Here is a 26,925-nt window from a genome sequence, read left to right as displayed (position 1 = left end):
TTAATGAGACTTAATTTTATTTTTAACCAGTACATGATGATATTGGTATAATACACAAAAAAATGCTTTAGACATGCATGAGCTGGTGTTCCATCTCCTCTCTTGGTTCATTAATTCAGGACAAAGAACAATTTGAGGGATGATGTGGTTTCCAGCTGGACATTTTCCGTTTAATTCAACGGTAAAAATGTTCAGTTCAGCATCAAAAGTTTCACATAAAACACTGAGCCTATCCCAAAGAGTTTCCTACCTGTGACAGTGAGGGAGTCGCAGGAGGCTTTAAGAGAACAGACCAACACCAGGAACTTTAATCCGACTGCACAATGAGCAATCTGTTTTTATTGAAGGCATAAGACAATCTTATGATGTGGATATCAAAAAGAAAAAAGGCTACTAATAATGCTCTAACAACTTTTATTTTTTCTAAAAAACTACCACTCAGAGAAAAAGTTTTCCTGCCTTAGTCTCACCACTAGGGTTTCTCTCCAGTGTGAACCCATTGATGAGTTTTAAGGTTAGAACTCTGAGAAAAGGTTTTCCCACATTGGTCACACCAGTATGGCTTCTCTCCAGTGTGGATGCGTCGGTGGTATTCAAGGCTAACACTGTGAGAAAAAGTTTTTCCACATTGGTCACAGCTGTAAGGTTTCTCTCCAGTATGGATGCGTTGATGATTTTTCAGGCTCTGTAGTAGACTGAAAGCATTCCCACATTGGTCGCAGCTGTATGGTCTCTCTCCAGTATGGATGCGTTGATGTATTCTCAGGTTCTGTATGTCATTGAAAGTATTCCCACACTGGTCACAGCTGTATGGTCTCTCTCCAGTATGGATACGTTGATGATATCTCAGGTTGTGTTTTTTATTGAAAGCATTCCCACATTGGTCACAGCTGTAAGGTCTCTCTCCAGTATGGATGCGGAGATGAACCTTTAAATTTCCAGCTGTTGAGTAGGTTTTGTCACAGAGCTGACAGTGGTGCCGTTTGAGTCTCTCTCTTCCTTCCTGTTTCAACAGACAGACAGAAAGAAAGAGAGACACGGTGGTGAGATGCCATGGTGGAGTAAGCGATTTATAACCATAAATAATATTTAGAGCACGTCTGTACAACATAACCCTTAATGTTCAACTGTTAACAGGTGTTACCACCTGCAGGGTTAGACTCCACACAGAAAATGTGTTTGTTATAGCAGTGGCAGAGTGAATTGTTGGCCATCGTCATCATCGTCTCAACTTCTGCTTTTTTCTCTTTCTCACTTCTAGGAATAAAACACCACTTTTAATGAAGTAATAACAAATTTCATACACTTATTCATTGATATAATTTGAAGCTGTATACTTTGAAATAGGAAGGGAAACCCTGTCGGCACAATGGTTACTTTCACGCACCGCCACAGAATGGAGACCGACCACAACAAAATGATTGTTTTTTTCCCTCTCTAGGGGATTAAAAAAAAACTGTAATGTCTGTAACGTTAGCCTACGCACAGAAAACACCACATTCACATCAATAAATAAATAAATGTTTTACAATGAACCGGGCCAGTCGGCGCGGCCAAGAGCTCCAGGCTACTAGCTTCCACTAGTTAACGAGGACGACACCAGCTGCGGGGCGCTAAATCGTTAATACACGGGAAGTGTATCCTCAGTGGTAGCTGGAATCTGCACACGGGTTGTGCCAAATGAAGAAATTCCTCTCTGAGTATTAAGGGCAACTTAATTGATATGTAATTAATATATAACTGTTAGGATGATATGACACGGACAACTGCCACACTGACTTGTACCTGAGGACCTGACGGAGTTGTATACATAATAGTTTCCAATAATAGCATTCTAATCCATCACTTATATCATGTTAAATGCTTCACATGGAATTGAATGTTAATTGCCTGCTGCTTGTTTAACTTGTTTTTTTAGTGCTTACATTAATGCAGTTTGTGCTGGCAGATTGTCTTGTGATTTCTGAAAATGTCATCTTAAGTGAAAATTATCACTCTAACTTTCGGTAGAGACTCAGGTAGAATAAAGGAAACGACACACAAACAAAAGACGGCACATTTGACGTTGGAGTGTGTGAGGATCTGGAGTTGAGAATTAAAGACTACAAACACAAAGACAAAAACAAGAAACGACAACAGAAAAGGGATTTGGAACTGAAAATCCTAAAATTATTCAAAACAGAAGGTGTGCGTTACAGGAAAAATCTGAGAGAGGCCATAGTGGAATCTAAGAATAACACAAAACGGTTCTCATTCCCTTTTGCACAGAAAATAGACAGGTCACAGAACAGCAATGAAGTAGCAGGAACATATCCATCGCTGGCAGGCGTCATACATTTTGACGGACAATTTGGGTACAGCTTAGAGGAGCCGAATAACCAACAACCACGGGGTAATCAGTCAAGCAACAGAGATCAAACAAGCGACAACCACACACACAACAGCCCTAAAAGGTCAGCAGAGAGCCCAAATGCAACAGAACATTCTCCAGTCAGACGCGCAGACACAATGACATCAGACATTAATTTGGCCACAAACAGAGAGCAACCACAACGCAGTGAGACTACATTTACAACACAAACACGAGTGACACCAATGAGAAATCAGACCTGGCTGCCGAGTCATTGCAGCTCCACCAGACGCAGGGAACAAGTACAGACAAGGCCTATACTAGACTGTTTTACAGACAGGCGGGAGAGTATGGGGAAGCCAGGGAATCAATCACAATCATATTGGGGTGAATTAGATCCAACAAATGTGGCTATAGAGAGACAGGTGAAGAGGACTACAATACAAGAGTTAGAGGAGGAGATAGATAAAACACATGGCGATGTGTGTGTGAGACAGGAAATGGATCAGGAAAGGGAGGAGCCAGCACAGCAGAGAGGACACAGAGCTGATAAATCAAAATATCGGCTGGTTCACCACCTGAGAGCTGTAAATGAGGCCATAGAGGATTGGCCAGTTGATGTACCAAACCCTCACACACTTTAGACTAATGTGCCGCCGTTGTAGAAAATCTTTCAAGAAAAACAACTGACGACCAGGTCGATTTGAATAGCAGCCTTGTGCGGGATTTATTTAGCAAGTATCAAAAAACAGATTCAGATGCCAAAGGTGTCAGACGAATCCAAAAGTCAGATCAACACTGAGAGACAACACCCAGTTTCTCTCTTTTTACTTTGCAGGTTGGTGTGTCATTGTTTCTGTGTCACTAAGGTCCAATGTCCTGTCATTTCCTGTTATGAAAAACACTTGATATAAGAGCACACTTGGGATTTCCCAAATCCGAGCTGTTCATATCTCAATCAAGCAGAAGTTTCCTGTAAAGAGACTGTGACTGTTGGTCAGATTTCTGTGTGTTTATCAAAACATATTTGATGCATATTTAAACTGCTATATGTCAGATATTTTAATACATCTTCAAATTAATTCTACGACATATCCACCCTTTAATGGAGATATCCATTAGCAACATCTACAGAAGTTAATTTGGAAGATGTGTGTTTCTAAATAAACATGGGACCTCTAAGGAGATTTAAAAATTAAACAGGAAACATCAGGCAGGTTTGGCTAGTGAGTTTTTCCTTTTGGGTGTGGGGACTTTCCTGCAAGATATTGCTTTGTGGACAAATAGGAGTTTGATATCCTAGTATCTACATATACATTTAAAAAATTTACAACACATCAACAAAGTAAGACACTTTCTAATGGTTATGAGCAAACCTTCACCAAATACCTTGATTAATTATTATGAGGTACCCAAGTGGATTATAAACATTGATAAATACTTCTGTATGTTCTGTTTGTAAGATGCGGCTCAGTGTACAGTTGGTGAAAACCTCATACAGGCTGTCATGTTTATGCATGCAAAATCACTAAAGGAAAAATAGCCAACATTTACACTGACTGGGCTTATGCACATGGTGTGTGTCATCTATTTGGAGCTGTGTGGAAACAAAGAGGAACAGCAGGAAATGGTGTATTGTGTGGGAGGGCAATTGGCCATTTGAGAGGAGATTCAGCTTGGGGAGGGGAGGTGTGCAACATCAAAGTCCTGAACACAGACAGAGGGTGGATGGTCCAACTTAACAGAAGAATAGTTCAATTAGGTCACACATATGCTTTAGAAACTAAAGCTACTGATGATGGTGCAAATCAGGTGAGAGAGATCCAATCCTAGTCAGCCCCTATATACATCAATGAGAACTTTAATCCACATACATTTAACCCTAGCTATGAGGTCACTACACCCAAAATAGATGTGTATATAATTACAACACCAAGGCCAGGTTTGACTACTGCACCACAAACTAGGTCAGAGCCACACACACACACACACACACACACACACACACACACACACACACACAACAGAAGCCAACTCCCCAACCTGATTTCATTGGCCAGAATGAGGAAGTGAAGACTACATTAAAACCAAGGCCGCCTCCTACCAGGAAAAAGTATCCCCCGAGGGAAAAGAATGAGAGAAAGGAAATAACAACCCAACTGAGATCACCAAGACAACCCCGAGAGTAGATTACTGCCATTGGCTAACGACTCCCATGACAACACAAACAAATCAGAAACAGGAAATAACTGTCCCACCCAGTATAACAAAGGCAGCTTATTGGCAGTGGCCACCACGTCCAGTGACAAGGCCTCCACCACATAAGAAAAAGACACTAAAGACAACTATGGTAACTACAACAGAGGAAGATTTGGACTATTACGACACATATGATGACAACCCGGGATTAGAGCGGGTTTGGAATCAATACTCCCGTGGATCACAATAAATAAAAATGTTAACTGAATAAATGATGTGTATTACAACCAACAGAGATTCATTAATTACACAAGTGAAATTCTGAAGGCAATCGGTGAGCAGTTGCATGCAACCAGTATAATGGCAATATAGTGGCAAAACAGACAGGTGTTAGAATGGATATTAGCAGAAAAGGGAGGTGTCTGTAAAAGGTTTGATAAATACTGTTGCACATTTATTCCTAATAACACAGCACCTGATGGATCTTTTACTAAAGCCATGGAAAAATTACAAAATCTAACCACAGAAGTAAATGAGAGTGCTGCTCAGGGTGGCCTGTCTCTGGACTGGCTGGACCAACATTTAGGAAAAATTGGAGCCATATTGGCTAAAACAGCAATCATGACTGTAATAGTTCTAATTGTGATTCTCTTTCTGTTGTGTTGCATCACACCTATCCTGAGGAGTTATGGCCTGGGACTGCTGGAGAGCCAGACACTGTTCTTATCTTATGTATCTTATCTAAGGTTCATATTCCATATTATAAGAAAAACTATAAATATTCATATATACACAGATAAACAGATACTGCTTAACATATTCTCACACATATACACATCATATGATTTTTGCTCAATTATCCTTGTGTTTGTTTTCCATATACACTGGTTCACATATAAGCATAGAAACACACATTTACATCTTCATGTGATTTTACCTTTGTGATGGTTTTCAGTTATCTTTGCATTTGTTTTTTAGTTGCAAGTGTGTTTGTCCGAAGTATAGCTTTTGTGTTAAAGCAGCATCATCATAAGTCTAATATAAAAGTATTATCATTAGTATAATCAGTCAGCATTTTTTCAGAAATTTTCATTTTTGTGTTCATTATACTGCTGGAGTAGTGTTGAATCATTAATTAACCACACAAATATAGAGAATATGTAATCAGTTAGGCATGTAAAGATATCATATTCATTTTCCGTGTCTTACCATGTTAGAAAATACACATATCATGTTTGTTGTCTTACCATGTTAAAAAAAAACAGATATCATGTTTGTTGTTTTAAACCATAACAGTAGATTACACACGTATATATTCTGTTTGTCCTCATAGAAAGAGATAAATAGTAGCAGGAGTTGTATAACCAGGTAACATGTATCATCCATGATATGTATTGATGATGATGATTGATTTGTGATATACTCTGAATGTAAACATATAATGGTCAGTTATCAGGCTCAGTGATTGTGAGGTGATTGAACACTGTGGGACATAACAGGGAATTACAGGACATTGAACTTTAGCTACACAGAAAAAATGACGCACGAACCTTCAAACTAAAAAGAGAAACACAGGGTGTTGTCTCTCTCAGTGTTGTTCTGCTCTTTCGATTTCTCTGTCACCTTTGGCATCTGTATCTGGTTTTGATACATGAAATAAATCCCGCACAAGGCTGCAATTCTAATCTTCCTGGTCGTCAAGTGATTTTCTTTAAAGATTTTCTATGACACAAGCCTCATTGTTCTCTGTGAGGATTCTCCTGAGGACTCATGAAACAACAACAGAGTCTCATCAGGATGAAACCAGGAAACACTAAATACTCAAAGATTGTTTCAGCATCAAGAAGAAACCTGCAGTTAAATAAATAATAAATAATAATTAAATAAAGTCTGACCTGAACATCGGTGCTATCAGAGCCTGCTGCTGGTCTACTGGAGTCCTCCGGGTCCTGGTTCTGCTCCATTCCGCTGTGTGCTGCCGGTCCTGGTCCTGGTTTCCGTTTGAAGAGGACTCTGTTGTGTTGCAGGCTGACTCTATGCCCCGCCCCCCGCAGCTTCTCATTGGCTGAGCCATGAACGCTGATCATCCAATCAGAGCAAACTATTTCTATTTCAAGTTTTTTTAAAACCCTTTGGAGAGTTTGGGGCTGTTTTGAGACTATTTTCGGCTGTTTTTTTCAGCACAACCTCACCTATATGACCTGATCATTTTTTTCATTTTGACTTACTGGATCAACATTTTGAAAACACACAAAAAACACACAAAAAACAAATAAAAACACTAAAAAACACACCGAAAACACATTTTCTTTTTATTTTATTTTTTTTACAAAAAACACATAAAACACACAAAAAAATGTAAAAAAAAAAATTAAAAAAAAATGAAAAAATATAAAACACATGAAAACACAAATTAAAAAAACGCACAAAAATACACAAAAAAAAAATCACAAAAAAACTTAAAATATTACATGAAATCAATATATATCAATAATAAAATACTGAATGCACACTGCAGAATTTGAAAATACCCACAAATTAGGGAAAATAACACTTTACACTTGGTCGAGGTGTTTTTTTAATTTTTTTACCATTGCTGAAAAAGGGTTGATGCATTAAATTGGACATGGAAACTTGTGGAAAAGCCAAAACTTTAGAGAAAAGCTTTAGTTTTAGTTTTTCTGTAATGGATACATTGTGGCTTTAATTCCTTTGGCTTATCCATCTTAGCCCCAATAAAGTTATTAAATCTTACAGTTCTAGGTGTATTGAATTTTGGTTTGAATATATACATCCCAGTCTCAATAAACATATTTACCAATGTGTTCCATGTTCTAATAGAAACACTTAATTATGTACGAAAAAAGTTGACAAAGATGTTAATGAAGGACATTGTCACTATAATTTTAGTTAGTTTTGTAACCACACAAGACAGTTTCTGTTAGTTATTAAACATTTTTTAGGGTTTCTAGAGCTTCATGCCTCAGATGTCACTGTGTGATTATCAAATTCAATATATAGAAGCATTATTTAGTGTGCAGAGTGTTTTTTCAATGTATTCCATTAAATTAATGTGTTTTTAGATGTATTTTTATTGCATGTTTGATAATTTTAGCCTATTCTTTCAGCTGCAAGATGATGGTGAGAAAAAGAGTTGGGAGAAAATTGATATAAAAACATCATTCAACGTGCTAATGAGACTTAATTTTATTTTTAATCAGTACATGATGATATTGGTATAAAAACACACAAACAATGCTTTAGACATGCATGAGTTGGTGTTTCATCTCCTCTCTTGGTTCATTAATTCAGGACAAAGAACAATTTGAGGGATGATGTGGTTTCCAGCTGGGCATTTTCCGTTTAATTCAACTGTTAAAATGTTCAGTTTAGCATCAAAAGTTTCACATAAAACATTGAGCCTATCCCAAAGAGTTTCCTACCTGTGACAGTGAGGGAGTCGCAGGAGGCTTTAAGAGAACAGACCAACACCAGGAACTTTAATCCGACTGCACAATGAGCAATCTGTTTTTATTGAAGGCATAAGACAATCTTATGATGTAGATATTAAAAAGAAAAAAGGCTACTAATAATGCTCTAACAACTTTTATTTTTTCTAAAAAAATACCACTCAGAGAAAATTTTTTCCTGCCTTCGTCTCACCACTAGGGTTTCTCTCCAGTGTGAACCCATTGATGAGTTTTAAGGTTAGAACTCTGAGAAAAGGTTTTCCCACATTGGTCACACCAGTACGGCTTCTCTCCAGTGTGAACCCGTTGGTGTCTTTTAAGGTGAGAACTCTGAGAAAAGGTTTTCCCACATTGGTCACACCAGTACGGCTTCTCTCCAGTGTGGATGCGTCGGTGGTATTCAAGGCTAACACTGTGAGAAAAAGTTTTTCCACATTGGTCACAGCTGTAAGGTTTCTCTCCAGTATGGATGCGTTGATGACTTCTCAGGCTGTTTAGTCGACTGAAAGCATTCCCACACTGGTCACAGCTGTGAGGTTTCTCTCCAGTATGGATGCGGTGATGTTGTCTTAGGCCTTGTAAGCAGGAGAAAGTCTTCCCACATTGGTCACAGCTGTGAGGTTTCTCTCCGGTATGGATGCGTTGATGATCTCTCAGGCTCTGTAGTAGACTGAAAGCATGCCCACATTGGTCACAGCTGTAAGGTTTCTCTCCAGTGTGGATGCGTTGATGTTTTCTCAGGCTCTGTTTTTCATTAAAAGTCTTCCCACATTGGTCACAGCTGTAAGGTCTCTCTCCAGTATGGATGCGGAGATGAACCTTTAAACTTCCAGCTGTTGAGTAGGTTTTGTCACAGAGCTGACAGTGGTGCCGTTTGAGTCTCTCTCTTCCTTCCTGTTTCAACAGACAGACAGAAAGAGAGACACGGTGGTGAGATGCCATGGTGGAGTAAGTGATTTATAACCATAAATAATATTTAGAGCATGTCTGTACAACATAACCCTTAATGTTCAAGTGTGAACAGGTGTTACCACCTGCAGGGTTAGACTCCACACAGAAAATGTGTTTGTTATAGCAGTGGCAGGGTGAATTGTTGGCCATCATCATCATCAACTTCTGCTTTTTGCTCTTTCTCCCTTCTAGAAATAAAACACGACTTTTGATGAGGTAATAACTAATTCCATATACTTATTCATTGATATAATTTGAAGCTGTATACTTTGAAATAGGAAGGGAAACCCTGTCGGCACAATGGTTACCTTCAAGTCAGTAGAGCCTGGTTAATATCCATAAATATGTATAAATATATATATATATATATATATATATATATATATATATATATATATATATATATATATATATATATATATATTATGGCATGCCGTTCAGGAAATTAATCTTTGAATATATTGAATGAATTCCTGAATATATGGAATGAAACTTTGAATATATTGAATGAATTCTTGAATATATGGAATGAACCTTGAATATATATAATGAATTCTTGAATATATGGAATGAAACTTTGAATATATTGAATGAATTCTTGAATATATGGAATGAACCTTGAATATATGGAAAGAACCTTGAATATATGGAATGAAACTTTGAATATATTGAATGAACCTTGAATATATGGAATGAACCTTGAATATATGGTATGAACCTTGATTATATGGAATGAAACTTGAATATATGGAATGAAACTTTGAATATATTGAATGAATTCTCGAATATATGGAATGAACCTTGAATATATATAATGAAACTTGACTGACGTCATCAAGGCACTGCCATCTTGTATTTTGCTGCCGCAATAAGTGAGCATGAGTCAGTCTGGGAACCTTGTGGCAGCAACACTGACCAATGAGGACATTATCAACTTATTGTCAAGTGCTTGTATGGGCCACAATCCTCCCGATAGTACCCGTGCCCAATACAGTTCTCCTGACGAAGAAGTTCGCTCCCTTTTTAATCTTTTTAATTAGTTCCTCACTCATTAATATGACGGCGGACAGACGGGAAAATAAAAGTCCCGTCAAAATAAAAGTAGCGTGCTAACTTATTATCAAGCACAATAAAGAAAAGAAAAAAACACTTATCATCATGCACTAGTATAGGCTATTCTCTTTCTACACCCAGGCATGGTTCACATTTATTTTAGTCAGTCAGTTTAGTCATACATAATTATCATTGATTATTAATTATAATCATAACTAATGCCATGGAAGCTATCGCTATTTTTTTTCAATATAAATGAAGTAGGACATCAAAAGCAGCTGCATCATAATGAATCCCTGGAATATGGGGGAAGCTTGCTCGCGATCGCAGCTCCTTTGATGAGAAGGTACACAGAGCACAAAGCTCAGAGCCGGACAATAACCGGACAATAACACCAGTTAACTCCGACCGGGGCAAAAGGTTTTGTTGAGCCGGAACATGAACACAGAGCCTGGTTGAGTCTCCTCCGATCAACTTTTTATGTAATAACTGCGCCAGCCTGTGGCTAAACATCAGCACTGAAGCGATAACTTCACAAATTCTCATTTTCAATTAATATTAACAGTAACACTATTATTATGATTTGAAGCCGTGTCAGTTTTGACTGTGCGTGATGGGGACCTCTGATTGTGACTTTATAGATGCTCTTTATTTAGGCAGGGAACGTAATTCAAGTGGAAGTTTATTTTAATCAAGTGAAACTATAAGAGCTGGTTCTTTGGGAGAACGTGATACATAATTAGGCTATTATTATTTTAGTGTGTGAATGCACATTGTGCTAGTGACAATGTGTTGCCATGGTGATTAGATAAAAGTAATTCAAGTAAAAGTACTTCAGAAGCGATCAGCAGCACCGGCGACCCGTTGCTCTGTATAATATGTGGTCAGATAGCTTTCCCAAACGTCAGGCTCACCCGCCGCCTATTGCTTTAATTAAATGATATGACAATGTTCTGAGTGTGCTTTAGCCTATCTAATCAAAGGGAATCTTTTGATGTCCTACTTCATTTATATTGAAAAAAAAGTTAAGTAAACAAACTCTTTCATAGCGATAGCTTCCATGGCATTAGTTATGATTATAACTAATAATCAAATGTATATTATTTATTTAAATGTCTCTATATTACTTTATGATGTCCCTGGAAAGTGGCTTTTATGAACACTTTCACGTGTTCATATAAAATATAATATCATATATATAAGAAATATCTGCTATAAATATCTGTTTATTAGTAACACTTTATTTTGAAATTCACATTTCTGGTAGGCAAGCAGCGTTTTAACGTCGGCTAAATTACTGCTGCCTTACAATGGACAACATGCATCAGCGCAATGCATTGTGGGAGCAGTGAGCCTCATTGTTCTCTGTGAGGATTCTCCTGAGGACTCATGAAACAACAACAGAGTCTCATCAGGATGAAACCAGGAAACACTAAATACTCAAAGATTGTTTCAGCATCAAGAAGAAACCTGCAGCGGTTCAAACTGATGATTTTACTCTATATGGTTTCATTAATATTCACACATGTACAGGGCCGCCCTACCTACACGCAGAACATGCACAGTGCGTAGGGCCCCGCGATCCAATAGGGGCCCCGTTTTACACAAAGGCTGCGCATATGCTCAGCCCTGCGGCGCTACTAGATCAGCTGTCAGCGCGAGGCAGGAGAACAGAGAGAAGAGACCTTTTTCTTTGTAATCTGACACCACACGCGCCGTCACTGCAATGATTGACAGCATTCGATCTGACCAATCACTGGTCAGATGCACTGAGTCAGGAACAAGCAAGAGGGAAAAAAAGCAAAACAAGAGGAAACTCGTGCTTCTCTCGAAGGTGGGTATTTGTTGAAGTTAGCAGCACTAGTAAACATCTAAAACTTTGTGGCATAAGCAGCACTAAAGCTCCATGTACAGCTGCTGCTGCTACTCCAGAGGCAGGAGGAGAGATGCTAGCCTCCAGTCCATTCAGCTAGAGTCTAGATGTGACTGTGGTCTGGAGATGAAAGTCATTTTCCAGCGGCCCTTACCATTTATTAAATGTCTTGTTGACACCTTTGTCTGCATATACATTCACCTCTGTTGTAAGGCAGTTGTAAATGTATCAGTTGTTGGTCGTATTTTCGGCTAAAGTTTATAATCTATTTCATCACCACACAAGGATTTGGCTAATGTTATTGTAATGGATGTAAAATGTCGCCATCTGTTGGTGAATTTAATCTATGACAGGCAGCTTTGGAGGAGATATTAGAGATAAATATTGATAGAAATGAGTGTATTTGATACGTCTGTTTGGTGCTGAATTAGTATGTTTTATTAGGATTGTAGTTGTAGCCCATATAATAATAATAATGGTGATGATAATAATGACAATAATAGTAATAATAGATAGCAATAGCAATATTTTTTTAATGAATATTAGTATAAGTATAGAAGTTGTAGTACTGCCAGTATTAGTGGTTGTAGTTTGCATTATAATCGATTATAGTAGATACTACTAATATAGTATACATATTAGTATTAGCAAGAAGGTTTAAGTGGCCTGGCTATCATAAGCACCAACTCAGAATTGGCACAGCAGCTGTCATATGACGACCTCATTGATGACTTTGCATCCAGAAAATGCAGACGTGTGCATCTGTAAAAGGCACACATGCTTGTGTTGCACTCTTTCAGTGCCTGAAAGACTCAAGGGTCTGACTGTTAGTTTTTTGTAGACACAAGTTGAAGTTATTGTTCATTTTTAATTCTTTGTTACTCAGATTTAGGCACGAAGACATTTTTTTGCTTAGGGCCCCATTTTGGTCAGGGGCAACCCTGCACATGTATGTGTCTAAGTTCTGTCTGCAGCAACTTACATTCACACAAAAAAATCACCGTTTTTATCTGCAGGGAGCAGAGAAGAGTCTGATTCTGATAAAGTTACACAGAGAAGGAAAAGCTCAATAAACTACTTTTGATTTAACGGGAAAAGAAACTAAAGCTGGAGCTTTTTAGAGCTGATCGATCGCGGAAAACAAAGTATTTAATGTGTCCCACTCATTTGTACATGAAGCCAGAAAACACGGAGACAACAGAATAAAGTCTGACCTGAACATCGGTGCTATCAGAGCCTGCTGCTGGTCTACTGGAGTCCTCCGGGTCCTGGTTCTGCTCCATTCCGCTGTGTGCTGCCGGTCCTGGTCCTGGTTTCTGTTTGAAGAGGACTCTGTTGTGTTGCAGGCTGACTCTATGCCCCGCCCCCCGCAGCTTCTCATTGGCTGAGCCATGAAACGCTGATCATCCAATCAGAGCAAACTATTTCATGGACTTTTAACTCTTTGGAGTTTGGGGCTATTTTGACATTATTTATGTCTATTTTTTCAGCACAACCTCACCTATATGACTAACTGGATCAACATTTTGAAAACACGCAAAAAACATACAAAACAACAAAACAAATAAAGAAACAAATAAAAACACAAAAAACACACAAACCCCCCAAACTTTTTTTTTTAAAACGACATAAAAAGACACAAAAACACACCAAAAAATTACAATAAACAAATAAAACACACACAGAAAATTAAAAAACAATACACAAAAATCACAAAAAAAACCTGAAACATTAAAGAACACATGAAATCAATACATATCAATAATAAAATGCTGAATGCACACTGCAGAATTTGAAAATTATTTTTTAAAAAAGGGAAAATAACAATTTACACTTACATTTAGTCATTTGGCAGACGCTTTTATCCAAAGCGACTTACAGGAAGAATAAGACTTGGTTGTTGTTGTTTTTTTGTTTTTTTACCATTGCTGAAAAAGGGTTGATGCATTAAATTGGACATGGAAACTTGTGGAAAGGCCAAAACTTTAGAGTTCAGCTGACAGCAGGGAAACATGCTGCTGAAGTTTTTAGGCTAAAAAAAAAATCCTTCCATAGACTCCAGATTGTCCAGAATTCAGCTGCCAGACTTTTAACCATAACCAAGAAATATGATCACATCACTCCTGTTTTAGTGTCCTTACACTGGCTCCCAGTATGTTTTAGAATTGATTTTAAGATTTGACTGATTAATTTTAAGGCCCTTCATGGCCTCACTCCCTGCTACATATCTGACCTCTTAACACCTACACACCAGTCTGTACTTTGAGACCCTCAGAGGTCTCCTGACTGTTCCAGAGGCTGAAAACAAAGGGGGACAGAGTGTTGGCAGTCAGGGCCCCGAGGCTCTGGAACAACCCGAGGTTATAATAGTTTGGGATTTTTCATTACTTTTAGTTTTAATTTTGTTGTGATTTTTTGTTTTCAAATTCATTTAGTTTTAGTTAGTTTATAGAGTGAGGTTGCTAGTTTTATTTTAACTTTTATTAGTTTTAGTGTTAGTTTTAGTTTTTTTGTAGTGTGCTATGTGTTGGGTGGCAGATTCAAAGAGGTCATAATAAATGTTGCCTTTCTTTCCTTTGGTTTATCCATCTTAGCCCCAATAAAGTTATTAAGTCTTACAGTTCTAGGTGTGTTGAATTCAGGTTTGAGTATAGACATCACAGTCTCAATAAACATATTTAGCAATGTGTTGCATGTTCTAATAGAAACACTGAATTATGTATGAAACTGTATTGTATGTAACCATACAATACAGTTTCAGTTAGTTATTGTTTTTTTTAAACTCTTGTTTTGTTTTTGTTTTTTTTCAGTTTACGAAAATGTTTTTTCAATTCTACTTTTCATTATTTCGTTAGTTGTCGTTAACTATAATAACCTTGGAACAACCTGCCTGAGGAAATCAGGTCGGCTGAGTCAGTGATCTCTTTTAAATCTCTTCTTAAAACAGACTTTTATCAGAGAGCCTTTCCTGGTTTGACCTGAACTTTACCTTCCCTTGAACTGTCTTTGAACTGCACAGAACTATGTCATTCTCTAACATTATCTTTGTTTTTTGTTTCATGTCTGTTTTTAACTTGTGTTTGTAAAGAACGATGATGATGATGTGATGATGATGATGATGATGATGATGATGATGATGATGATGATGATGTGATGATGATGATGATGATGATGGATACATACATCATAGTAGAACCCTTAAAGCTCACCAGTGCATTCACAGAACGTCTCATTGAGCGTTTTTAGAGCCAAGCTAGTTATTTCTTCATGCCTCCTCTTCATGTGCTGTGTTGTTATATTCTGAGCTTCTCTCTGAAACTAAAGACTGACAGCAGTAACTGAGTCTGACTGAGGTGGTTTGATCCAGTGAGGAGGAAGAGGAGATGAATAAACAGAGACACAAAAACACTCCAGAGTTCAAACTCTCACTGAACAAACCTTTATTCTTTAGACATTCTGACAAAATCAAAATATTATTGTAAGCATGATTTGATTTAATTATGTTTTTTATTCAAGTAAAGGTGATTGTTGCTGTTGAACCTGCATCCTGTCAGAGTTGTTGCTTTAATAATCTTCTTTTTTATATTCTCATTAAATGTTTGCAGACAAAGAGAAGCTTTGACTCGTCGTTTCAAACTGTTAATCCTTTAATCAGTGTTTGTTGTCCTGTTGTTATTGTCCTTCTCAGCATCAACATGATTATTATTATTAATTATCTGACACCAGTAAGATAATAAATAACATTAAAGCCCACACAGCCTGTAATCAGTGGTGGAATGTAACTTATTACATTTACTCAAGAACTGTACTTCACTACAATATTAAGGTAGTTTTACTTGACTTGAATATTTCCTTTATATGTCACTTTATACTTGTAATCCACTACATTTTAAATTCAACACAAGTTACTTTCCCGGTTGATATTTAACATGAAAAAAATCAATTCAATGTGTTGATTTGTATTTGGTTTCCTGTAATTTTATTCTACATATATAAATATATATGAACTCTGTAACTTCAGTACTTTTGAGTGAAATTCTCCACGTCAGCAGTGTTTGCATTACTGCTGGAAAACCTGTTTATATGTCTGGATCGATACAGATGTTCACATCTGCACTGGCTAACCAAACATGGATCAACACTTGGAGGGACAAAGTGCGTCTCTCTGCAAATAGATATGAGACATAAATATATATAACCTGTTGATATGTATTAAAGGATAATATGGCAAGAAATGACAGAGAAACTCCATTTTATGGGATGTCAAAATTCGGGGAAGAAAAATAATGAATACGATAGCATGTCGTATTCTGTCATAAGAAGTCAAATTTTGAAATGCCTAAAAATGACTTTATTATAGTCTGTTGATATATATTAGGGTATAGTTTGCACAGAAATTACAGAAAATGTTATGTAATGGGACGTCCAGAAATTGCACAAAAACAAAAAAGTCACACCTTTTTTTGTCAAAAATGGTAAAATTTTAAAATGCCTAAAAATACTAAAAATGTATTTGTGGCTTTTTCATGAATGACAAAAAAACAGCATATTTTGGGATGTAAAAAATATGAAAAAAAAAAAAAATGTTTAGTAAGATGAAAAAATATAAATTGACTTTTTTGTGAAGACAGAGAACATGTTTTACACATATTGTCACAACAGCCACATGTTACACTGGTGCATTCAGAGAAACAAACACTAGTGAAGGATAGGGTCATTTAGCTTAGCTGAGCTGTAAGCGTGTTGAAATTATTATTTGTTAAAACTTCAGTGACTTTGCAGAAGAGCTGTTCAACAAACATTTAAGGCTCCCTTCCTCTATTGAGCTGCAGGTCAAGAGAGCACATCGTGTCCTCATACTGAACCTTTCCACTAAACCAGTCAGAACTAGATCAGGGTTCAGCTGTCTCAGTACATGAAATACGGTGGGTTCTGCTCATTTTCTAGAGGAAAATAAACATCTAAACAAATCAGGTTTATAGAGCTTCATGCTCTAAATGTCACTGTGTGATTGTTAAATTCAATATATAGAAGCATTATTTGTCTAAAAAACTACCACTCAGAGAAAAAGTTTCCCTGCCTTAGTCTCACCACTAGGGTTTCTCTCCAGTGTGAACCCGTTGGTGAGTTTTAAGGTGAGAACTCTGAGAAAAGGTTTTCCCACATTGGTCACACCAGTACGGCTTCTCTCCAGTGTGGATGCGTCGGTGGAATTCAAGGCTATTACTGTGAGAAAAAGTTTTTCCACATTGGTCACAGCTGTAAGGTTTCTCTCCAGTGTGGATGCGTTGATGACTTCTCAGGTGCTGTAGTCGACTGAAAGCATTCCCACAATAGTCACAGCTGTAAGGTTTCTCTCCAGTGTGGATGCGTTGATGACTTCTCAGGTGCTGTAGTCGACTGAAAGCATTCCCACAATGGTCACAGCTGTAAGGTTTCTCTCCAGTGTGGATGCGTTGATGACTTCTCAGGTTCTGTAGTCGACTGAAAGCATTCCCACAATGGTCACAGCTGTAAGGTTTCTCTCCAGTGTGGATGCGTTGATGACTTCTCAGGTTCTGTAGTCGACTGAAAGCATTCCCACAATGGTCACAGCCGTAGGGTTTCTCTCCAGTGTGGATGCGTTGATGACTTCTCAGGTGGTGTTTCTGATTGAAAGTTTTCACACATTGGTCACAGCTGTAAGGTTTCTCTCCAGTGTGGATGCGTTGATGACTTCTCAGGTGCTGTAGTTGACTGAAAGCATTCCCACAATGGTCACAGCTGTAAGGTCTCTCTCCAGTATGGATGCGGAGATGAAACTTTAAACCTCCAGCTGTTGAATACGTTTTGTCACAGAGCTGACAGTGGTGCCGTTTGAGTCTCTCTCTTCCTTCCTGTTTCAACAGACAGACAGAGAGACACGGTGGTGAGATGCCATGGTGGAGTAAGTGATTCATAACCATAAATAATATTTAGAGCACGTCTGTACAACATAACCCTTAATGGTCAAGAGTGAACCTGCAGGGTTAGACTCCACACAGAAAATGTGTTTGTTATAGCAGTGGCAGAGTGAATTGTTGGCAATCAGCATCATCGTCTCAACTTCTGCTTTTTTCTCTTTCTCACTTCTAGAAATAAAACACCACTTTTGATGAGGTAATAACTAATGCCATACACTTATTCATTGATATAATTTTAAGCTGTATGCTTTGAAATAGGAAGTTTATTATAGGAAGTATATATATATATATATATATTGTTTGATCCCAGAGATTGCCCTTGTGAAGGGACTTCTGGACCAGCTTCCTGCCAAGAGGTCAGATCCCTTTTTCCTGAGAATATTATCTCAGCAGGTATTTTGGGAACCTATAATTTAAGCTGGTGGTGAGGAGACACGCCTAGCTTCTGACTGCCTTGGTCCTGACACCTATCCTGCTTCCTCCAGCGTGGCACCTGTTGAGAAACCCTGGAATACAGATACCACACTGGCCACGTCCGGTTATGGCAGCTCTCCTCTTGTTGATCTGTGCACTTGGAATTTGCTAGGTTAATTTTAGTGGCTGTGAAAATAAGCCTCAAGGATAGTTAAAATTTATTTGGCTAGGGTAACCAATAAAAACCTAGTTATTACACACCACCCCCTAATACCAAAAGATTAAAAATAAAAAATAAAATATAAGGTCCTTATAATACCAAAAGATTAAAAATAAAAAATAAAATCTAAGGTCCTTTTAATACCCAAAGATTAAAAATAAAAATAAAATCTAAGGTCCTTTTAATACCCAAAGATTAAAAATAAAAAATAAAATCTAAGGTCCACTACTTCACTTTAAATGCAATTGAAAATGTATTGATAGTATAGCAAGATGCAAGCTCACAGCAAAAATTGATTTCAAAGTGATTACTTAAAATATTCAAAAATCTCAATAATAAAATGATTATAAACTACTGAATGTCTTACCATGATATCCTAACTGCCTGTGTTGAATGAAGCTGTAGCTGGGTATTAAACTTGAAGGTTTTGGAGAAGGAGACGTGAGAGTTGTCTGGCCAAGAAACTCTTCTGCAATGCCAGGCTTCAGGCCTCAGCTGTGACTCTCCCCTCTGGCCAGAGTTGGAGCGATCCTGGACTGGTCCCTGGGTCCTGGCTTCAGTGTGGACTTGGAAAGAAGACTTCTTTAATCGATCATCGACTGGCGTTGGAATGGTCACCCTCCTTCTCACTCGTCTCTCGTCTTCACCGGTCAGATTGGAATCTTCTTTCTTGATGTGGATGTCCTCACTCTGTCTTCTTCTTGATTGTAGAACTGGAGTCTTTTTCCCCCGATGTGGTCGATCAGGTGTCGTCCTCAGCTCTTGAGAGTCGGTTGAAGAGTCTTGCAGCTCCCCGGGAAGGATGACCAAGATTATTTCTTATGTTACAGCTTCTATACTCTGCTGCTCATCCTTTCAGATCACTTCCTCCTTGCCACTCCTTGCACCAGTCCTCTCATTGGTTACATCTCTCTTCTGGTTTCCACTGCCGCCATCTCTCGGACCGTCCCTCTCCCCTCCTCTTCACCTGTCTCCTTCGGCCCAACACGTTCCACACGTACACCATGTCTCGGCTCAATCCTTCCTCTTTGGAGTTCCCCTTTGTCTACTAGCTTCGCCCTGTCTCAATCACCTTATTACCAAATCTCCAACGATCAATCCGGTTACCACACGTTCTGATACTGACCTTACTGCATTCATTACACAGTTTTTCCATCAAGTCACATCAACCTTTTACACTCATCATTTTACATACAATCATCATCAACTTTTCATTAGCATCTTTTTCACAATAATCATACTAAATCAACATCAATCATTACAGTGCCATTTATGCATCACATTATTTATTATGAAAGTGTCCAATTGTCCCCCACTGTTGTTACCCTGCTGGAAAGTCCCTGGTCTCCCCAGCCTCTTGCTGCCTAGCTGGTAAGCCCCTGATTTCCACAGCTTTATTCTGCTTAGCTGGTGTGTGGCGAGTAGATCTCAACTCACTTGACAATATATATATAGATATATATATATAGCTTGGTCTGCATGAATGCTGCACCCATATTATATATGTGTGTGTGTATTTTTTTTTTTTTGCCTGACCTACTGCTAACAGATTTCATAGTTTGATCTGAAGTGTGTTCATTGTTGCGAAATAGTAGAAACATTTCTTTTGTTAATTATTTGCATTATTTGCTATCACTGGCTCGTTTCAATCATCTATCATTATGATATTCCATGAAAAGGGTTGCACTTTTTTACTTACTTAACAAGTCAACTGAGAACCACAGACTGCCCTTGATTACCTGGACAAGTCCCAAAATACACTCCACACAAACAGGCACATACAGTAACAAAGGCTATGACACATCAATACAGGACATGACGCTGTATAGGTGAGAAGTGGTTAAAAAAGTTTTCCAAGGTATGTTTTTTAGACTGATGCAGACCTACATCATTGGAAGATAGGACAATTATATAATGCTTTCTTTGATTGTTGTACAGTCTGCTGATTGATGATGCCTACATGATCATTTATGTAGCCTATAAAATAATCACTCACTTCTCTGCATTTTGCTGCTTTCAGGTTTCCGTTAATGACATAAACAATGACAAACCTATTTATTAATAGCAAAAAACACAAAATGTCGCTGCAAAAGACATTACAAAGACAGTTTTTATGTTCACTAAAGTTTTATTAAAATTTTAGATCAATCTTCAGTCAAATAGTCGTTTAGTAAATGTACAGCAGTAGGGACAAATACTCCATCCAGGCGCAGTTTCTACCGAGTTTCCGAAATCCCGACTGTCCCTGAACTAACCACGATGACGTAGTGCACTCTAGGCAGAGCTTGGCGTGTGACGTGCTGTCATGGGCGGGGCTTGACCGTCCAGCCAGTCAAGCCCCGCCTCCCGCCGCACACGTTAGAACTTGTTTTTATCTGCAGGGAGCAGAGAAGAGTCTGATTCTGATAAAGTTACACAGAGAAGGAGAAGCTCAATAAACTACTTTTGATTTGATGGGAAAAGAAACTAAAGCTGGAGCTTTTTAGAGCTGATTGATCTGAATCTGATCAGAACAGAGACCCCCCTCCCCCTCCCCCTCCCGAATACACAAAGAAGCGGCGGGAAAATATCGCGGAAAACAAAGTATTTAATGTGTCCCACTCATTTGTACATGAAGCCAGAAAACACGGAGACAACAGAATAAAGTCTGACCTGAACATCGGTGCTATCAGAGCCTGCTGCTGGTCTACTGGAGTCCTCCGGGTCCTGGTTCTGCTCCATTCCGCTGTGTGCTGCCGGTCCTGGTCCTGGTTTCCGTTTGAAGAGGACTCTGTTGTGTTGCAGTCTGACTCTATGCCCCGCCCCCCGCAGCTTCTCATTGGCTGAGCAATGAAACGCTGATCATCCAATCAGAGCAAACTTTTTCTATTTAATGTTATTTTTAACCCTTTGGAGTTTGGGGCTGTTTTGACACTATTTTTGTATATTTTTTTAAAAACAACCTCACCTATATGACCTGATCATTTTTTCATTTTGACTTACTGGATCAACATTTTGAAAACACACAAAAACACACACAAAAAACAAATACATACACCAAAAAACCCCACACAAATATACTATTTTTTTTTTTTTTTACAAAAGACATAAAAAGACACAAAACACACCGAAAACACGTATGTTTTTGTTTTTTTACAAGAAACACACAAAAAATGAAAGAAAAACTAACACGTACCAAAAACACATAAAAAAACACATAAAAATACACAAAAACCAACAAAAAAAACTTAAACATAAAAGAATACATGAAATCAATATATATCAATAATAAAATGCTGAAGAATTTGAAAATATCTAGAAAAAAGGGAAAATAACACTTTTTTTTTTTTTTTTTACCATTGCTGAAAAAGTGTTAATGCATTAAATTGGACATGGAAACTTGTGGAGAAGCCAAAACTTTAGAGTTCAGCTGACAGCAGGGAAACATGCTGCTGAACGTTTTTAGGTTCTGACGTCATGAAGAAGTCGTGCTCCGGCGCTTTTGGTGGATCCAGAGGGTTAACTCTAATGGAAAAGTGTTTCTACATTCCTTAATTGTTAATATCATCATTATTATTACTGTATTTCGGGGCGTCCAGGTGGCTCACACTGGTAGATTGCTTACCATTAAGGCTGGGTCCTTGCTACGGCGGAGCCGGGTTCGAATCCGGCCTGAGCTCCCTTTGCCGCATGTCTTCCCCTCTATCACCTGCTTTCTATCTATCACTTTCAATAAAAAAGCAAAAATGTCAAAAAAATTATCTTAAAAAAATAAAAATGATTACTTCATTTCGAAACTTTTATTTCAATACTAATTTAAAGCCTAATATAATATCCAAATATAATATATAATAATATCACCTTCCAAATATTTCTAAAATACGATCTATGCTAACTTTTAAAGACACAGAGACCATTTTACATGCTTTTATCTCATCACGCTTGGATTACTGCAACAGCCTTTTTACCTGCCTGAAGCAAAAATCCATTCATAGACTCCAGATTGTCCAGAATTCAGCTGTTTTAGTTTTAATTTGGTTGTGATTTTTTTGTTTTCAAATTCAGTTAGTTTTAGTTAATTTTTAGAGTGAGTTTGCTAGTTTTAGTTTAGTTTTTATTAGTTTTAGTGTTAGTTTTAGTTTTTTTGTAGTGTGCTATGTGTTTGGTACCAGATTCAATGAGGTCATAATACATTTTGCCTTTATTTCCTTTGGCTTATCCATCTTAGCCCCAGTAGAGTTATTAACTCTTGCAGTTCTGGGTGTATTGAATTTTGGTTTGAGTATAGAAATCCCAGTCTCAATAAACATATTTACCAATGTGTTGCATGTTCTAATAGAAACACTGAATTATGTATGAAAAAAGTTGACAAAGACGTAAACGAAGGACATTTTCAATGTAATTTAGTTACTTTTGTAACCACACATTAGATTTTCAGTAAGTGATTATGTTATTTTAAAACTCTTCATTATAAAGAGTGAAGGATAGGGTCATTTAGCTTAGCTTAGCTGTAACTGTGTTATAACTATTATTTGTTAAAACTTCAGTGGCTTTGCAGAAGAGCTGTTCAACAAACATTTAAGGCTCCCTTCCTCTAATGAGCTGCAGGTCAAGAGAGCACATCGTGTCCTCATACTGAACCTTTCCACTAAACCAGTCAGAACTAGATCAGGGTTCAGCTGTTTCACTAAATGAAATACGGTGGGTTCTGCTCATTTTCTAGAAGAAAATAAACATCTAAGAAAATCAGGTTTATAGAGCTTCATGCTCCAAATGTCACTGTGTGATTATTAAATTCAATATATAGAAGCATTATTTAGTGTACAGACTGTTATTTCAATGTATTCCATTAAATTAATGGTTTTTTAGATGTATTTTTATGGCATGTTTGATCATTTTGAAAGTTGATGATGATGGTGTGAAACAGAGTTGGGAGAAAATTGATACGAAAACAAAATTCAACGTGTTAATGAGACTTAATTTTATTTTTAACCAGTACATGATGATATCGGTATAATACACAAAAACAAATGCTTTAGACATTGTAACAATTTACGCCGACACAGTGAATTAACGTTACCACTAAAAAATGAAGGAGTGACCGTTCAGTTATAAAAGTACAAAGGCTAGAGATTTTTGATAGCAACAAAATGTTTATTTATAAATAAGGGCGATCCCGAAATTACGGCATGTACAAAAGAACAGAAAAAGGCCTTAATATAGGCTGAAGAGTCACAGTTCACCTTTACGAAAAATATAATCCCCAACGAAAAAAGGTAATCCACAAGTGAAAAAAAATAGAAAAAGGTAATCCACCAAAAAATATATAATCCACAAAAGGAAAGAAGGCAGCACTCCAACCAGGGAAAAGTTTCAATCTAGTCTTAATAAGACAAACAAAAAGAAGGGTGAGGGCCTTTACTCCCCCAAAGGGAAAAAACAATTCAGCCACTTACAGCCCTGCAGCTAGCAACTATGTGTCCACAGGCAGTAAGTCGATGACCGTCTCAACAAATCCAAATGGGCTTTTTAGCCAGTGTGTTGAGTCTGTCTCTGTGTTCTTTCTGTGTTCTTCTGTCTTCTCCCTCTGTGTTCACACTGATTTCTCTCCTTGTTCTGCTCACCTGGCCTTGCATTTGTTAATTCCCAATCACCCCTCCCCCGCAGCACACTTGAGCTCACTCTCCTGCAGCAGCAGATCACCAGACTCTGCAGGCAGCAGGTTCACACACACAGACGCACAGGATTCACTTAATTGGGTGGCAATGTCACAACATGCATGAGTTGGTGTTTCATCTCCTCTCTTGGTTCATTAGTTCAGGACAAAGAACAATTTGAGGGATGATGTGGTTTCCAGCTGGACATTTTCCGTTTAATTCAACGGTAAAAATGTTCAATTCAGCATAAAAAGTTTCACATAAAACATTGAGCCTATCCCAAAGAGTTTCCTACCTGTGACAGTGAGGGAGTCGCAGGAGGCTTTAAGAGAACAGACCAACACCAGGAACTTTAATCAGACAGCACAATGAGCAATCTGTTTTTATTGAAGGCTTAAAACAGTTTTATGATGTGGATATTAAAGATGAAGATGAAGAAGAAAAGAGGCTACTAATAATGCTCCAACAACTTTTATTTTTTCTAAAAAAACACTCAGAGAAAAAGTTTTCCTGCCTTCGTCTCACCACTAGGGTTTCTCTCCAGTGTGAACCCGTTGGTGAGTTTTAAGGTGAGAACTCTGAGAAAAGGTTTTCCCACATTGGTCACACCAGTACGGCTTCTCTCCAGTGTGGATGCGTCGGTGGTATTCAAGGTTACAACTGTGAGAAAAGGTTTTCCCACATTGGTCACACCAGTACGGCTTCTCTCCAGTGTGGAGGCGTCGGTGGTATTCAAGGTTACAACTGTGAGAAAAAGTTTTTCCACATTGGTCACAGCTGTAAGGTTTCTCTCCAGTGTGGATGCGTTGATGACTTCTCAGGCTATCTAGTCGACTGAAAGCATTCCCACACTGGTCACAGCTGTAAGGTTTCTCTCCAGTGTGGATGCGTTGATGACTTCTCAGGCTATCTAGTCGACTGAAAGCATTCCCACACTTGTCACAGCTGTAAGGTTTCTCTCCAGTGTGGATGCGTTGATGACTTCTCAGGTGCTGTATTTGACTGAAAGCATTCCCACAATGGTCACAGCTGTAAGGTTTCTCTCCAGTGTGGATGCGTTGATGTTTTCTCAGGTGCTGTATTTGACTGAAAGCATTCCCACAATGGTCACAGCTGTAAGGTTTCTCTCCAGTGTGGATGCGTTGATGTTTTCTCAGGTGCTGTATTTGACTGAAAGCATTCCCACAATGGTCACAGCTGTAAGGTTTCTCTCCAGTGTGGATGCGTTGATGTTTTCTCAGGCTCGATTTCTGATTGAAAGCATTCCCACACTGGTCACAGCTGTAAGGTCTCTCTCCAGTGTGGATACGTTGATGATTTCTCAAGCTCTGTTTTTCATTGAAAGAATTCCCACGTTGGTCACAGCTGTAAGGTTTCTCTCCACTGTGGATGCGTTGATGACTTCTCATGTGCTGTAGTTGACTGAAAGCATTCCCACATTGGTCACAGCTGTAAGGTCTCTCTCCAGTATGGATGCGGAGATGAACCTTCAAACTTCCAGCTGTTGAGTAGGTTTTGTCACAGAGCTGACAGTGGTGCCGTTTGAGTCTCTCTCGTCCTTCCTGTTTCAACAGACAGACAGAAAGAGAGACACGGTGGTGAGATGCTATGGTGGAGTAAGCGATTTATAACCATAAATAATATTTAGAGCACGTCTGTACAACATAACCCTTAATGTTCAAGAGTGAACAGGTGTTACCACCTGCAGGGTTAGACTCCACACAGAAAATGTGTTTGTTATAGCAGTGGCAGAGTGAATTGTTGGCCATATATATATATATATATATATATATATATATATATATATATATATATATATATATATATATATATATATATATATATATATATATATATATAAATAGCTTGGTCTGCATGAATGCTGCACCCATATTATATATGTGTGTGTGTATTTATTTTTTTTGCCCGACCTACTGCTAACAGATTTCATAGTTTGATCTGAAGTGTGTTCATTGTTGCGAAATAGTAGAAACATTTCTTTTGTTAATTATTTGCTATCACTGCCTTTTTTAAATCATCTATCATTATGCACTTTTTTACTTACTTAACAAGTCAACTGAGAACCACAGACTGCCCTTGATTACCTGGACCAAGTCCCAAAATACACTCCACACAAACAGGCACATACAGTCACAAAGGCTATGACACATCAATACAGGACATGACGCTGTATAGGTGAGAAGTGGTTAAAAAAGTTTTCCAAGGTATGTTTTTTAGACTGATGCAGACCTACATCATTGGAAGATATGACAATTATATAATGCTTTCTTTGATTGTTGTACAGTCTGCTGATTGATGATGCCTACATGATCATTTATGTAGCCTATAAAATAATCACTCACTTCTCTGCATTTTGCTGTTTTCAGGTTTCCGTTAATGACAAACAATGACAAACCTATTTATTAATAGCAAAAAACACAATATGTCGCTGCAAAAGACATTGCAAAGACAGTTTTTATGTTCACTAAAGTTTTATTAAAATTTTAGATCAATCTTCAGTCAAATAGTCGTTTAGTAAATGTACAGCAGTAGGGAAAAATACTCCATCCAGGCGCTGTTTCTACCGAGTTTCCGAAATCCCGACTGTCCCTGAACTAACCACGATGACGTAAGCACTCTAGGCAGAGCTTGGCGTGTGACGTGCTGTCATGGGCGGGGCTTGACCGTCCAGCCAGTCAAGCCCCGCCTCCCGCCGCACACGTTAGTATTGAAGCCGGCCGCAGCCGTTAGTACTTGTTTTTATCTGCAGGGAGCAGAGAAGAGTCTGATTCTGATAAAGTTACACAGAGAAGGAGA

At 38.1% G+C, this 26,925-nt stretch overlaps 1 protein-coding gene and 1 pseudogene across 1 annotated transcript; both read right to left on the bottom strand.

The window, feature by feature from the left end:
* Positions 1-57: 57 nt before the first annotated feature.
* LOC131990118 (zinc finger protein 239-like) lies at positions 58-6,636 on the bottom strand. The gene is made up of 2 exons (XM_059355518.1): positions 6,445-6,636; positions 58-1,003 (listed from the first exon to the last, which is right to left on the bottom strand). Exons 1-2 carry the CDS (start codon positions 6,634-6,636, stop codon positions 473-475), a joined length of 723 nt encoding a protein of 240 aa, XP_059211501.1. The 3' UTR covers positions 58-472.
* A 1,158-nt stretch (positions 6,637-7,794) lies between these two features.
* On the bottom strand, positions 7,795-25,663 carry LOC131990117 (zinc finger protein 271-like; annotated as a pseudogene).
* Positions 25,664-26,925: the final 1,262 nt, after the last annotated feature.

The sequence above is a fragment of the Centropristis striata genome, chromosome 17, assembly GCF_030273125.1.
Source record: "Centropristis striata isolate RG_2023a ecotype Rhode Island chromosome 17, C.striata_1.0, whole genome shotgun sequence".
Classification (NCBI taxonomy): Eukaryota; Metazoa; Chordata; class Actinopteri; order Perciformes; family Serranidae; genus Centropristis; species Centropristis striata.
The sequence above is the reverse complement of the archived record's forward strand: the minus strand, read 5'-3'. Positions and strand labels throughout refer to the sequence as shown.

Bases quoted from the DNA above. Each gene is read 5' to 3' on its own strand.
- LOC131990118 (XM_059355518.1), bottom strand. From the start codon at position 6,636: ATGATCAGCGTTCATGGCTCAGCCAATGAGAAGCTGCGGGGGGCGGGG. The intron at 1,004-6,444 runs GTCAGACTTTAT...CTGTTGAAACAG, and splicing joins CTGATAGCACCGATGTTCAG to GAAGGAAGAGAGAGACTCAA.